The 16,350-nt window shown below is 40.9% G+C and overlaps 1 protein-coding gene and 1 long non-coding RNA gene across 2 annotated transcripts in view; one reads left to right on the top strand and one right to left on the bottom strand.

The window, feature by feature from the left end:
• Nucleotides 1-5,526, bottom strand: part of fgf22 (fibroblast growth factor 22) — a 142,227-nt gene extending 136,701 nt beyond the window's left edge. The window contains exons 1-2 of the mRNA XM_048559446.1: nucleotides 5,472-5,526; nucleotides 5,239-5,371 (exon numbers count right to left, since the gene is read on the bottom strand). Coding sequence (XP_048415403.1) covers nucleotides 5,239-5,315 — 77 coding nt within the window. The 5' untranslated portion in view covers nucleotides 5,316-5,371; nucleotides 5,472-5,526. The remainder of the gene's footprint in view (nucleotides 1-5,238; nucleotides 5,372-5,471) is intronic.
• LOC125465706 (uncharacterized) overlaps nucleotides 5,255-16,350 on the top strand; it is a 95,627-nt gene continuing 84,531 nt past the window's right edge. Inside the window, exon 1 of the long non-coding RNA XR_007250300.2 lies at nucleotides 5,255-5,467. This is a non-coding gene — a long non-coding RNA (uncharacterized LOC125465706). The remainder of the gene's footprint in view (nucleotides 5,468-16,350) is intronic.

Raw genomic sequence — 16,350 nt, 5'->3', positions numbered from 1 at the left:
AGGAGCAGCGGTCAAAAAGCTTGTGATTTCAAATAAACCTGTTGGACTATAACCTGGTGTTGTGTGACTTCTGAGATAACCTGGCTGGATGAACACAGCAGGCCAAGCAGCATCAGAGGAGCAGGAAGGCTAATGTTTTGGGCCTACACCCTTCTTCAGAAAATTTACAATAGACCTTCCTCTTGTCTGCCTGCTTGAAAATATTGAATTAACTGGAAATTACATAATTCATTAACATGTACTCATGTTCAATTTTAGAGTCTGTCTGTGAGCCTAAGACATTGGAAAAAGGCAGGCACTTGTGAGTCCCTCTATATACTTGAATCATGTGTTCTGATAGCAGATCAGAACCCTGAATTACTGTAGTCATTGTTAAATTTAACAATGTGTGTTTAAGACAAAATGATTGCAGATGTAATTTCAGTCATTGTCTTGCAAAGTGCTGTGTAGGACTTTTGGAATGTCGCACACATGTAGATTGTCAGCAAATTTTCAGAGAGAGAAGTGTAATAGGAACTGATAATGAAAGTTAAATATCTTCCCTTTTAGTACAAAACCAATGAAAACCAAAAGAACTGCAGATGCTGTAAATCAGAAACAAAAATAGAAATGGCTGGAAAAGCTCAGCAGGTCTGGCAGCATCTGTGGAGAGAAATCAGAGTTAATGATTTGGGTCAAGTGACCCTTCCTCAGAACTGATGGTAGTTAGGAAAATGTTGGGAATCAATTTTAACACTGCTGGTAACATCGACCACAACTTTCAACTATCTGCTCTCCACAAGAGGTTCAGAAGCCATTCATATAACTTTTACTGGAAGTATTTTTAAATTTTTGAACTTATCTCTTATTTGCAATCTTTGTGTGTGTTCATTGTAATACAACATCTTCCTGTGACTTTTAATTCTCAGTCGACAGAATTTTATACGCATCTAATTGATATGGGCTGTGGCAAGATGTGTGGCAAAATTGTGTGAGATATCTAACGAGGATTAAATTGACATTGAGAGCAATTTATTGCATCTTTTATGTATCTGTCAAGTGCACCAACAACAAACATGGAAAGATTGCACCAGTGACAGGCATCCAATTCACGGTATGAAACAGGCTGCATCTCAGGGCTGCTTGCTCATTCTCTTCGGGCTCATTCCCTTAGCACATACCTGCATGCTCACAGTATCCATGTCTTGCCTTGTCACTCTTGTTAGGTCATTGGTGCTTCAACTAGAATCAAAGGCCAACAACACTACTGTGTTGATGTGCTCCTTGCACACAGACTGCTTGTCAGGAGGCCTCTGTCCATGGCAGTCTTGATATGCGAAACAATAAATTCACCAAATATCCTCAGACAGCATCTTCCAAACCCACCAAGTAAGAACCAAAAGAACTGCGGATGCTGTAAATCAGGAATAAAAACAACGTTGCTGGAAAAGCTCAGCTGGTCTGGCAGCATCCGTGGAGGAGGAAAAAGAGTTAACGTTTCGGGTCCGGTGACCTTCTTCAGAACTGTTCTGAGGAAGGGTCATTGGACCCGAAACGTTAACTTTTTTTTCTCCTCTATTGATGATGCCAGACCTGCTGAGCTTTCCCAGCAACTTTGTTTTAGTTTCCTTCCAAACCCGTGGCTGCTTCCATCTAGAAGGATAAAGACCAGCAGATACATAGGAATATCATCATCCGCAATTTCCCCTCCAAGCCACTCACCGTACTGACTTGGAAATATGTCGCCGTTCCTTCACTGTCGCTGGGTCAAAATCCAGGAATTCCCTCCTGAACTGCACATGGGTCTACCTTCAGCACAAGGGCTGCAGCAGTTTAAGAAGACAGCTCACCACCACCTTCTCAAGGGCAGCTAGGAACTGGCAATAAATGCTGGCCCAGTCAGTGATCCCCATGTCCCACAAATGAATAAAAATAAGTCAAACTAATACTTGAACCGCAGCCTCCAGACTGAGAGGCAGGGACACTACCACAGTGCCACAAGAGCCCTTATTACTTGTTATACATGTTCAGTTTTGTTATAATAATCAGGTCCAGCTTTTAAGTTAAATAAGATTTGTTGATTTCTGTTTAAAACCTAATAACCTCCACCAGAAATTAAACACTCTTGCATTCAATTGAGCAAAGCAATCTAACCCTCATAATTGGCAAGTGACCCACTCCCTAGACTGCTTTGGCAGGGCAGACCAGAATCACCACTCTCAACCCCAAGACTGTTTACTCAACATTAACCCAAAGGAGCTATATGTCATTCTCAGACCGTCTACATTCCAACTCAGAGAGGCCCAACGCCGAGACCAATGGGACCAATGGCCCAAAAACTGTGGCCAAACTCTTGGGCTGGAATCGACCAGCCTTTTGACTGACTGAATGTGGCAGTTCCCCAACTGATCAGAGTGCATTGTTACCCACTGTTCCCCACACTCACACAGCTCACTTTAACCCCCTTTCTCCCCTCACTCGGACAATTCACTTTAACCCCCTTTCTTCCCACACTCACACAGTTCACTTTAACCCCCTTTCTCCCCTCACTCGGACAATTCACTTTAATCCCCTTTCTCCCCACACTCACACAGCTCACTTTAACCCCTTTCTCCCCACACTCACACAGTTCACTTTAACCCCCTTTCACCCCTCACTCACACAGTTCACTTTAACCCCTTTCTTCCCACACTCACACAGTTCACTTTAACCCCCTTTCTCACCTCACTCACACAGTTCACTTTAACCCCTTTCTTCCCACACTCACACAGCTCACTTTAACTCCCTTTCTCCCCTCACTCACACAGTTCACTTTAACCCCCTTTCTCCCCATACTCACACAGCTCACTTTAACCCCCTTTCTCCCCATACTCACACAGTTCACTTTAACCCCCTTTCTCCCCACACTCACACAGTTCACTTTAACCCCCTTTCTCCCCACACTCACACAGCTCACTTTAACCCCCTTTCTTCCCACACTCACACAGTTCACTTTAACCCCATTTATCCTCACACTCACACAGTTCACTTTAACCCCCTTTCTTCCCACACTCACACAGCTCACTTTAACCCCCTTTCTTCCCACACTCACACAGTTCACTTTAACCCCATTTATCCTCACACTCACACAGTTCACTTTAACCCCATTTCTTCCCACACTGATACAGTGCACTTTAACCCCCTTTCTCCCCATGCTCACACAGTTCATCTTAACCCTTTTTCTCCCCACACTCACACAGTTCACCTTAACCACCTTTCTCCCCACACTCACACAGTTCCCTTCACCCCTTCATCTCACTACACTCACCTGGTGCATCCTCAACCTTCACCCTCTGCACCCACACACAGTGTACCCTCATCCTTCATCCCCTTCACTTATACAGTTCATTCTCACCCTTCATCCTCTACATTTATACACTACACTCTTTATCTTCAATATGTATACAGTACACTCTCATCTCTTTTCACCTGCACTCTTTGCCACTTTGTCTTTCACATATCACCCTTTACTTGAAGCAAATTCCATCTGTTTGTCACATAAGCTACTGGCATATGTTGTGCCTCTGGTATTGATGTAGGACTATCCAGTAAAATGACAAGTGCAGCCTTTCCTTGACTGATATTCATTCTTCAAAACTCCCCACTAACATAAATTGTCTGTTTATCCTGTTGCACTAAAAATATTAACTATAGCACTGAGGATTCTTGCCTGTAAAGTGGCAGTAAAAACCTTTTGAGCCAAAAGCTAGCTACAATACAGATGATACCTGACTCCACATTGGAAATCCCGTATTGGTGCAATAGATGTTTGGCTGTCCTACAGTGCAAATCATCCAGCTGGCATCATGCAAGTCACTCAGCTCCATATTAAATGCTTGAAGATATGATGTTGCAGCTGGGTCGAGCTGAGACCAAGCATGACGATCTTATGAGGCTGGTACCTTACTGATGCCTAGTTGTGTAGATGATGGGCCCAGTTAGAAGGTGGTCATTGACCAAGGAGGCACATTGTGCAGAAGTAAAGACTCCATGTAAAGAGGAGCTAGCCAGCCAGTGCAACCATCTACAAGTGCGACAAATGCTGTCAATCTGCTCACCACTGAATCACAGGGAAGAAACTGGAAGTGCAATGTTAATATGGTGAATTGGGCTCCTATTGAGATGGATATTAATTAATTTAAGCTTCTCAACACCTGACAGAGGACTTCATTGGGTTAATTTTTCTCGACATTGAGAATCTGATTTTATGGAATTCATCCAAAAAGGTCATCTCATCTGCCATGTTTCTCACCATTTCCAAGAAGGGAAAACTTTACCCACAAGTCCAATTTACTTTCAAAGGTGAACATAGCAGCCCATCAAAAACACCAGCCTATAAGATGATCCAGTGTTCTTAACTCTGTTGAGATTTCTTGTGTTAGGGCAAAAGCAGATAATTGAATCCACGACATCCTATCTGTTAGCCTGATTCAGATGAATAGTAACCTAGTAATGGTGTTCACTGCACTTAACAACTGCAATCCATGCTCAAGCCTGCATGATCAATATTCTGAAGGAACATTATGTCCCTACATGGTGTTAGAAGCCTGCATCACGATTGAATCATCAGAAAATCAAAATGGCAGTGAAAGCAAAGCTGAAAACTATCTTAGTAAGTAAAACTGGAATGGTGCCAAGAGTGCAACAAATCTTCTGTTACACCCTGTGGACCTCAAGCTTTCTGGGTGAGGCCTTCCAACACATGCTCTCAAAGTGAATTATCTTTACAAGCAGCCTATATAGTTAATCACCTCCCACAGCACAGCAACCATTGGATCTGAACACCTGATTTTACGGCATGCATTTTCAACACCGAATTTTGACACAAATTTTCTTTGAATTCACAATCCAAGTTATTCGAGTTAATGTTTCCAACTGATAACACATTTATCTTTCTAGACGAAATTCTGGCCTTGTTATCAGTTCTGATTACAGATCATACACTTGCCGCTAGGAATGAGCAGGGACATGGTGGTTATAAGAATTTATCAGCCTTCCTGAAAGCTAAAGCAGCTGCCCAGGTGTGCTCATACTGCAATTACAAATGAGTGACTGCCGCATTTCCTTTCCACCAAGATGTATAAATGTTTGACAATCTTTGTGATCGAGTGCTGAGTATTATCCATGATAGAGCTAGTGATACATTCCTGAAAGTGAATCTATGGAAAATAAATAATTAACACATCTCTTACATGTCTAAATGACAGGCAAAACATTTACCTGGAAGTCCGTGCGGGCTGAAGAGCTGAACTCTGGATATGTAACAAACTGCAGCTCGAGAGGAATTGAGTGAACATGTTCAATGGAACCAACCGATCGACAGCTTTCTGTTAACTCTGATACCTAAAGCCACCTAGAACAAGATTAAGGTGGAGTCTTTATCAGGTATCCCGCATGAGGCCAACACCTTGTTTGTGAGAAAGGAAGCCAAATCAATTAAAATAGCAAGGTACCATTCTTAACTTCATCTGAATTCACACCAGAGTCTGTAATGTCTTGTTTGTATGATACTTCATTGCAAAGAAATCACATGATAATTGCTGAAGTATCAACTGTACAGTTATTTATTACAATCAAAGTTCAGAGTAAAATCTCCCACCTCCGAGTTTCAGTAAATCCTAACTGCTGAGCAAGAGATTCATAGCATGTATGTATAGAGACTGGACATAAATCTTAGACCACTATTTTGCGAAAAAGACAAAAACCCAATGTGAGCATTGGGCTGGTAATTTAACGCAGTGCTATCAGTTCCTTGAACAGAATTAGTACAGCCATAAATTTGAACAGTGGCTGATCGTACACAGTTCAAATCATGACAATCCAGGATGAGCCTCTAAGGGCCTGTATGACTAAATATTAACTACATTTGTGGTGCAGGAATGTCTTACTCAAGAATCTTGAGTTGTTTCAAGTAGCTATGTCGTAAGGGGCTCTTGGTGGGCCCCACCCATGCAAACGTCATTCAGAAATATGACATCATTATTGCAAAACTGTTTTCAGTTTATAACTATGTATTGACATTAAGAATGTCAAAATCCCTGCATAAATTAAATGTTTCCCATTTAAATTGCAACCTGTATCATATAATTGATATCAATTATGTTGCCTTAATAAATCCATTCAAAGTAAACAGGAGCAGATGGCTTTCCCTGGTCACCATGTGTTATTGATATCATAAAATCATATAATGCAAAGTGAGGCTATCCAGCCCATTGTTACTGCTATATCAACTCTTGGAAAATGTACAGGAAAGCCCACTTTCTTGCTCTTTCCCCATAGCACTGCAATTTTTGAAGTATCAATCCAACATCCTTTTGAAACTATTAACACCATCTTTTCAGACCATTCATTCTACATCAAACAACTTCAACAAAAGGAAAAGGGGCAAGGCCACATCATTGAGTCCCTGTCTCATCATTCTATGAAACCACAGCCCTACACTTCAACTCTTCTTTAACACCAGTTCCTCATAGGCCTCAACTTTGCAATGTTTCAAACAAAACTACCTCCGTTTTACATATTTTCACTAATTTCCTGCCCATAAGCAAGGTCAATCTCTTTTTTCTCTGCTGTATTTTTTTAGAATTTTATATTCAATCCGTGCCCACTTTTTTAATTTCATTCATGGAATGTGGGCATCATTGACTATTTGTCCGTCCCCAAATGCTCAGAGAGCAGTTAAGAGCCAGCCACATTGCTGTTGGTCTGGGGTCCAATTGAGGCCAGGCTTGTGAAGGACTTCAATTTTCTTCCCTGAAGGACAAAAGTGAACTGTAGTGATTGGAAACTTGGCCAAATGGGTCTCGTTGATTATGTGATTCTTGATTGGGGTTGTTAACCTGGGCCAATCAGGGAGCCCTGACTGACAGATATAAACAGGAGATTCAGATGGTCTCCTCAGACTAGGAGCTGGCTGGGTAGGGCTCATGTTTTTTCTTAAAAAAAGGTGTCTTGGTGATGGACTATCAGCCACTGTGTGGTTATTTCATGAATCAAATGGATTTTTCCTGGCAATTGTTTTGTGGCCATCATTAGTCTCTTAAATCCAGATTTGAGATTGAATTCAAGTTCCACCATCTTGTCATGGTGATATTCAAACCCAGGTTCTCCAGAACATTAACTGGGTCCCCAGATTAGTAGTCTACCAATTGTAACACTAAGTCATTGCCTTGCTATCCCCTTCCTAAAAGCTTTTATCGACTTTAGGTACATTTAAGTTGTCATTGGACAAGCATATAGATGTACAAGGAATAGTGTAGGTTAGATGGGCTTCAGATTGGTGTGACAGGTGGGCACAACATCGAAGGCTGAAGGGCCGGTACTGTGCTGTAATGTTCTGTGTTTCACTACCCTGAATACCTTTTTTAAAATCTCCTTTTAACCTACGCTGCTCCAAAGTGAACAATTGCAGTTCAGTAATCTCTCCATATAAATGATATCCTTCAACCTTAGATATCATTCTTGCACATTGTCTCCACACCCTTTCAAAGGATAAATATCGCAATATGATTTTCTTGATCGTGCGATAGTTGTAAGATTGTAAAAACATGCTCAATGCTTTAACAGCTTTGCCATAAATAGTGAACAAAGGAAATTTCCATGTGTTATGTGTTCAAAGTTGATGATACATAGGAATTAGATGGTAAAAGCATTTTTAAAAATGCATATGAATCATATCCTTGATTGTATCAGTGATAATGGGAACTACAGATGCTGGAGAATCCAAGATAACAAAGTGTGAAGCTGAATGAACACAGCAGGCCAAGCAGCATCTCATGAGCACAAAAGCTGATGTTTCAGACCTAGACCCTTCATCAGAGAGGGGGATGGGGAAAGGGTTCTGGAATAAATAGGGAGAGAGGGGGAGGCAGACTGAAGATGGAGAGAAAAGAAGATAGGTGGAGAGGAGAGTATAGGTCAGTACAGGGAAGACAGACGGGTCAAGGAGGCGGGATGAGGTAGTAGGTAGGAAATGGAGGTGCAGCTTGAGGTGGGAGGAAGAGATGGGTGAGAGGAAGAAGTGGTTAAGGAAGCAGAGACAGGCTGGGCTGGTTTTGTGATGCAGCGGGTGGAGGGGAAGAACTGGGCTGGTTTTGGGATGCAGTGGGGTAGGGGAGATTTTGAAGCTTGTGAAGTCCACATTGATACCATTGGGCTGCAGGGTTCCCAAGCGGAATATGAGTTGCCGTTCTTGCAACCTTTGGGTGGCATCATTGTGGCATTGCAGGAGGCCCATGATGGACATGTCATCTAAAGAATGGGAGGGGGAATTAAAATGGTTCGCGACTGGGAGGTGCAGTTGTTTATTGCAAACCGAGTGGAGGTGTTCTGCAAAGCGGTCCCCAAGCCTCCGCTTGGTTTCCCCGATGTAGAGGAAGCCACACCGGGTACAGTGGATACAGTATACCACATTGACAGACGTGCAGGTGAACATCTGCTTAATATGGAAGGTCATCCTGGGGCCTGGGATGGGGGTGAGGAAGGAGGTGTGGGGGCAAGTGTAGCACTTCCTGCGGTTGCAGGGGAAGGTGCCGGGTGTGGTGGGGTTGGAGGGGAGCGTGGAGCGGACAAGGGAGTCACAGAGAGAGTGGTCTCTCCAGAAGGCAGACAAGGGTGGGGTTGGAAAAATGGCTGGTTATCATCACCACTTCTTTAGAAACATGTTGACGTGAAAATAGCAGAAGGTTGTCAGAAATGATTCAGACTTAGAGTCCAGAGCATCCAACTCTCCGTTTTCTTCATGATCGGGGATGAGGATATTCCTACCAGCTGAATTAATCAAAAAGCTAAGTATATTTAAGAATTGTTAATTTGTGGACGATTTTTTTTCCATTTTGGATGATAAAAATTTTCTTTAACTATTGAAAATGTAACCAGCTAAAAACATTGGTTTTCTGAATGTACAACTGTAATTTAATCAATTATTTTTATTAAAGGGTGGATATTGGTGCAATGTTGGCATGCGTCCTCAGCAAATTTAAAGTGTTTGCTGTTTCTGCTTCAGGAGGTTTTTTTTGGATCAACCTGTTCAGTCATGCACCTCTGATACAGAAAGGCCTTGAACCGGGGCTCTCTGTCCCAGAGATTGTTCATCAGGTCGAGTCAAATTAAGTTTTCGGGGACTTGTAGTAGTATCCCTCTCCTTAGGCCAGAAAATCCTGGTTTAAGTCCTATCTGCCACAAAGGTACAGTTATAATACTTCAAACAGGTTCATTGAAAATATCAAAAACAAAAATTGCTGTAAAAGCTCAGCAGATCTGGCAAGATCTGTGGAAAGAAGTCAGAATTAATGTTTCGGGTCATGTGACTCTTCTGCAGAACCCATCAAAAATATTTTTTTAGCCTATTGACACTTGTTCGGGTTGCTATTGGGAGGCAGTGACCATGTCAGTTCAAACGAATCTAACATGGCAAGCTTTGGGGAAAATGCAGTCAGTTTCAACACTTTTAATAAACAAGGAAATTTTAGTGAATGTTCAGACAAAATTATTTCTTCTTTGTAAGTCTTTCTTTGCTGCTCCAAATCACAGCTTATTAATGTACATTCTGTCTACTTTAGAAGCTGAGTTTATTAAAATGTTCCCTTTAGAAAGAGTGTAGAAATCGCAATATGCATAGCATAGTTCATTACAATTTGTAACCCTATGTCACAGGAGTAAGGTATACTATTTTTGAAGGGTCATGACACTGTGTCCAGAATGGTAACCATCGAAACTGGTAATGGAGCATAACATCCAAGCATAGTTAAGTTATTGCCATTACAGTATTATCTGTCTTTGTCAATCAGCTACATAAGGTCAGTGCCTTGTTATATTAGGTATAACTGAAACTAACTACACTATCTATGACATCACTGATTGACTATATCATGGATCAGTGAGTCTCCCACATGTCAGAGTATTTTAGTAACTAGCTCAAGTAACTCTTTCCAATTCGCCTGTTCTCAACATGCACGTTTGATTGGCTGATTGGGCTTATTTAAATTAAATACTAGCTCTAGAATATTACATAAATATTTAATCCAGATTGCCATTAAGGTAGACCACATGTAGCAAATGGATTAGACTGGATTTTGTCAACAGTGTGTCATTCCAGACGTCATCACTAGAACCGAGCAACACTTCCACTCTCCCTCCTTCTGGCTTTTCCCACACAATTGCAATTAACATTCCAAGTGCCAGTGCATGCAAAGCACATTCCGTTTAATGGTTATGAAGACTTTCGTTAATGAAACCTGCTATAAGCTGACAATATACATATACAGGCAGCCTACTAAACAGGTTCTGGTCAAACGGGGAGGTTCTGAAGCACAGCCACAAATTTACTGCCCAACTCCACTCCATTAACATAAGACTTGAGGGCATGGCCTTTTCCAAAGATAAATTTTGCTTGTAAATATTTCACTTTTTTTCACTTTATTCATTTTGGCATCATTTCTATTTGTAGAGGCTAGCTCACTTAGAGCATTACATGTACTGACCTAATGATAGGATGTATTAATATTTACAGGAATACTTCTTTTAGTGTGGAAGAAACAATACAGTGTTTCTGCATTTGCTCTTTATTGAATGTTCATGTCTGTGTCCAGTGTTGTACTTAGCAGTCTGTGGGACATGGCTGAACTTGTAGGCTGGGCTGGTCCTGCCCTTTTGTGTGTTAGAAGAAGCATTGTCCAAGAGCAATCTCAATGTGAGAGATTTTAATGGTATAAGTAAACTGAAATTCCTGTGAGTTGCTGCCAGTCTGAGATATAGACACATTCAGACAGCAAGACACTGTTTCTTAAGTCGGTCAGTTTCTTATCTTGGCTGACTGCCCTCTTCATCATCCTCTGTCACACACTCAGAATGTCAGGTCTTACCTACTTCACTCACCCATACCCAACCCCACTGTCATCGTCTATGTCCCTGATTCTACTCCACAACATGCCCCATCACTGATTCATCCTTGCTGGCTGCATGTGCACGAGTCGATTCTTCTGTTTCATTCACTGTTGTACAATTAAACAAGGAAAACTGCTGACCTTACACCCATCTGCACAAAGCCAACTCGACATGGCCCCTTTAAACAATTGTGAGCCGATTGCCAGGGCAATGTCGTGCGCTATTAACATTATCCTTAAATTAGGCCTGGCTCAGTTTGATGAGATTTATAGTAATCAAATGTACTGTAGGTATGAGCCGCAAACATGTCATTGACTTTATCACTCAACAAGCCATTGTAAAATTAAAATTTCACACCCCGCCTAATCACACACCATGTGTCATTTGGGATGAAAGAAAGTTAAGGACATTCTAAGAGTAAGTGCCAACATTTTATATTTGCTAGATCATGCTCAGTAGGCCATCCCTACTCACTCTAACTTGGTCACTGCACACACCTCTCACCAAGCCTCATGGACTACAACGCTCGCTATTGCTTGCAGTATTAATATTGAAAAATAACATTGGAAAACAATGTCTTTTACAAAATCTCAGAAGTATTTTAAAATTTCTTAACATGTTGAATATTCTTAGAGGTTAATGCTAGTTGAGTAAAGGAAATTGCTGAATGATGTAAATGATTGAATCACCCATAACATTGCTCATCAACGGAATAATTAAAACATACATAAATAAATTTTTGAACCATGTCCCTATATTCCAATTAAACGAAAAATTAATAAATATAAGCTGTGACCATCTCAAAAATTCAAAGATTTATTTGAAAGTCAGTTATGCAAATTTTCGTATTATTGTTCTACCTTTAGCTTTTTTAGTTATGAATTGAAATGCAGTATTTTAACATTCATTGTCAAGTACAATGCTCACAGTATTATGTTTGATAATTTCCAGACTCAATAAAGTACATAGTTAGAACATGACAAAATGTGAAACTTTAAGTTTGAGGAGGGAACCTAATCTTCCCATGAACAATAATATTCAGTACTAGGTTCCCAACAGCATTGAGATCCCTATGCTACTTGAGGGTTTTATCCCCAGAAAGATTTTGCTCAATCACTCATCCTGGGGTTTTGTAATTTCTTGCAGTTCTTTTGGCCCAGCACCAACACCAAAATGGGCCACTGCCAGTTTCCAATTGAATGGTCAAATAAAATGTGTCACGAGGAAGCTCAGAGGGATGGAACTGGAGGCCCTCTGATAACTATCAGCAAGTTTTGCACCACTTGTTTTCTCTAATGGCAGATGGGATAGTGTAGCAGGATAGTGTAGTGTAGTGGAGCAGCAGGCTACAGCCACTTTCCATTGAAAACATTGGGTGAAAGCCCAGAGAGAAAGAACTGCAGCCAAATTAACAAGAGCAATGTAAAATTTTACAGTAGTCATGCAACATACAACATACAACAGCTAATAGGCAATGAACAAAATGGAGAAAGATAAAAATTAAGAAACCAGGGTCAGGATGAAGCAAAAAGCACAATCAAAAAGAAGATTTCTTTTAAAAAATCTGCACCTCAGTGGAGCAGTGCATAAACTTCCCTTTAAGACTAAAAATTCTAATTGATGTAAATATTCTTAGAGTCAGTCAAAATCACATCTGAGATGAATTAGTAGATAATTGCTTCTATAGTTTGGCAGGAGCTTATAAATCCCTGGTTCCCTAACCCACAAGACAGACAGAGCAGCACAACATAACTTAATCCCTTTCCCTCTCCCTCTCCCTCTGTCTGTCTCTCTCTCTCCACCCCACTTTCTCCCTCTCTTTCCTTTTTTCTTTCTTTTTCTTTCTTCCTCTCTTTCTTTCTTTACTTCCTTTCTCTCCTCCTCTTTCTTTCTCTATCTCTCTGCTTTCATTTTTTCTGTCCCTATTTCTCCCCTCTTCTCTCTTTCTTTCTCTGTTTGTCTCTTTGTTTGTCCCTTTCTCGACTTGATTCTTCCTTTCTCTCCATCTTTTTCTCTTTTCTTTCTCTTGCTAACTCTCAGCCTCTCTCTGCCAAAAGTAATATTTAAAAATAATTCGCATCCTGACAAATATAACCTCTGAAGTATGTGCCTGCAAAGTGTGGTGGATGCATTTCAAAACAGTTAGAAATTGTAATTGCATCATTGTATTAAACATGTATACATTCAAGAACGATTTGCATGCAAACTAAGTCGTAATGTTGAGGTTTCATCTGTGGAAGGTTTTGATCAAATGCTGTATAAGTTAGATGGTTTCACATTTTATTTTAATTCATGCATAAGTTCACTATTTCCTGCTGTGGTCCATTAGGTTTTATATTTAGGCAATTAATTTACTTTAGCAAAAAGGGTGTTCGCTCTACACCCTGGGATACAAAATAATGTTATTTGATCATCAGGACAATATAAATAAATGATTAACACAGTGAAGAATTTCCTTGTCTTAACGAAGCTCCAATCACATTTTAATCAGTGTGCTGGAATTTTCTATGAAACTTTATTTACAATGTCTCGACCACACTCCCCTCAGTTGATTTGTAATTCCATTGTTCATATATCTGGAGAGCATCTGTGTTATTTAGCAGACTGCTCATCTGCTGAAGGAGAGGCAACTGGAAATTGACACACCCAGAAGGAGCCTGACCTGCAGTGATCACGGATTGCAGCGGGAATTCTGCCCCTCATTAGGAGGGTGACCTCCTCAGGCCAGGAGTGCCAGCCTTCTTTTGGGACAGTAGCAATGAGCAAAAAGAAGATAGATAGCTGCTGCATAAAGGTAAATATTAGGTCAGGTCAGGGAGGAGGGATGCTGGAGTCTGTGGAGAGTGAGGGTAACGGTTTTGGAGGGCAGGCATCAGAGAAAGCGGGTTGTCATTCTGGGGTGTAGTGACCCCAAACTGTGGTATGCCCCTTCCTTTCCACATTTTCTCATCTAGGCCATAAAGAAAACCTGCCTATTCCTGCCTGCCTACAGATGACAATCATACCATGACATGGTTAGTGTACTATTCTTGCTAAGAATACTATTTGATGTTTTCATATTACATATTTACATATGACAGGCCACCAGTTTGTCACCCACCCACTTGACTGTAAAAGGGACAGCTGAGGGGTTGGCAAGAAGCTGGTGAGCTAGTTATTTTATGTGTGCCCCTGCCAAACTTCAGGTGGGTGGGGGGGATGCGGTGTGGGGGTTGTGCAAAATCCAAACCCATATGTTTAAACTGCCTTGTCCTTTTAAGACCACAAAATGAATAGATCCTGTAAGAAGTTGTTTAAATAGTAGGCAGCTCTTGGATGAATTAGAAGGCAAGTTTGAACAAGGGTTTTGTAGATTGGTAGCTGCTTATAAACATCCTGGGTCCTACCAATAAACAGAAATCAGGTTAACAAGGTCAGAGAAGTCATACAGAAATGGTAAGTTTTCTTTGTACTCAGTGTGACATTTGAAAAGTGATACCGAAAGTGTGGTGCCTGAAGCAAGATTAGTGCATGCTACATGCTAACCTGATAGTGCCAATTTCTATTGTAGAAGGGTCACAAATGCTGAGGCTGTTTGAAGCTCCCAGTGCTGTTGCTTCTGGAGGTCATGCCCAATGCAGCAGAATTAACACCACACATCTCTCTTCATACGGTAATGATATGTTGTCTAATTTTAGAGGTTGCTGGTTGCAGGAATTGCTCAGCTGAGAGAATTCAAGAACCTGCAAGCAACCATTAGACCTATGTGAGGAAATTCCAAGACGAATTCCAAGTGTGTTGTTGAAGGGTCAAAAACCTACAACGTTAACTTTGCTCTTTGCTCCATAGATGCTACCTAGTCCTGCTGCATATTTCCAGCATTTATCATTTTTATTTGGGCTAAATCAAAACCACCAATGCATGATAATCTTTGACCAGCAATGGGCCCTCTGTGCTACCAATGGGGGTCTGGGCCCGAAACGTCAGCTTTTGTGCTCCTAAGATGCTGCTTGGCCTGCTGTGTTCACCCAGCTCTACACTTTGTTATCTTGGATTCTCCAGCATCTGCAGTTCCCATTATGTCTCCCATCACCAAGCCTTTTTACTAAATGAAACACAATTGAATGCTAAGTTATCCACTTATTGCGTTTTGGACCAATTTTTGGTTTTAGGTCTTACATTCCAGAGAGAAAATCGGGCAGTACTTGGAAATGGACTTACTCGCCACCTAGCATTTCAGATCAGTATGTGAGATAACAAGGTGGAGAGCTGGATGAACACAGCAGGCCAGGCAGCATCAGAGGAGCAAGAAACTGACGTTTCGGGTCTGGACCCTCCTGCAGAATTTTTGTTTGAAACATCAGCTCTCCTGCTCCTCTGATGCTACTTGGTCTGCTGTGTTCATCCAGCTCTAACCTTGTTATTCTCAAATTCTCCAGCATCAGCAGTTCCTGCTATCTCTCAGATCAGTATGTATCTGTTTTACTGTTTCTTCCTTCTCACTAGGAATAATACCAGGATCTTGCCATACATTGCTGATTTCTCTCATTATCAGGCTTGAAAAACGACTAATTGATTTTAGCAACAATTAAGATTAACCAAGGTAGACGTTAAAAACAAAATGAATGGCTGGTGAATAGATAACATTTTAACTTACATTGTCTATTCAGAACGCTTTAACTGTTATTAACTCTTGCAAGGTAAAGGTAAAGTTACCATTGTCCCAATCTCTTATTAGATAGAGCTAGATGGTGATGAGTTTGACATGAGGGTGCTATCTCATGTTAACATTGGCTGATATTGAACCTGTATTGTAGACATCACTCTGCATTGCAAACTTGCCAACTGAGCTAACCAACCCACATTACCTCATGCAGTATCAACCAATTGGTCCATGCAGAGAAGTTTTATGTTTTCAGAACTTTAGGTTGGTATTTGTTTATAACACTCATCACAACATATCTTTTGCATATCAACTATCGTTGAGGAGTCAACTTTATATAGTAGATAAGAAATCTCCCTGTGTTAGTTACCTCTGAGATTTATCGCTATTACCACATTCTGCCTCCCAGGTTTACAGATAGTAGTGTAGATATTCCGCTTCGTTGCCATGTTATTGACTAGGATCTTTTGACTTGGATAGTGTGCTCAAAGCTATGCACCTGCAATTTATGCACAATATTGTGCTGCTGCATGGCTCAAAGGGGTTATTGTGAAAGCATGTAAGCCATAACATTGGGAAGCATCCAGTTTTGATTGTTGCTATGTTGTTAAATAACTTCAGCACCGTGCCCAAAGCATTGCAATGGTCTGAACAGAAAGCTCAGTTAATTAGTTTCTCAGGGCAATTAGGGAAGGACAATTAACATGATACTGGCAAAGGAACTCAGCTGTCAATGACATTTTATATTTTTATGATGAATGTTAGTAATATGTTAAATATAACAATTAATAATGTAAGATAACAAA

Source organism: Stegostoma tigrinum, chromosome 30 (assembly GCF_030684315.1).
Source record: "Stegostoma tigrinum isolate sSteTig4 chromosome 30, sSteTig4.hap1, whole genome shotgun sequence".
NCBI lineage: Eukaryota > Metazoa > Chordata > Chondrichthyes > Orectolobiformes > Stegostomatidae > Stegostoma > Stegostoma tigrinum.
This window is presented reverse-complemented; position numbering and strand designations above follow the sequence as displayed.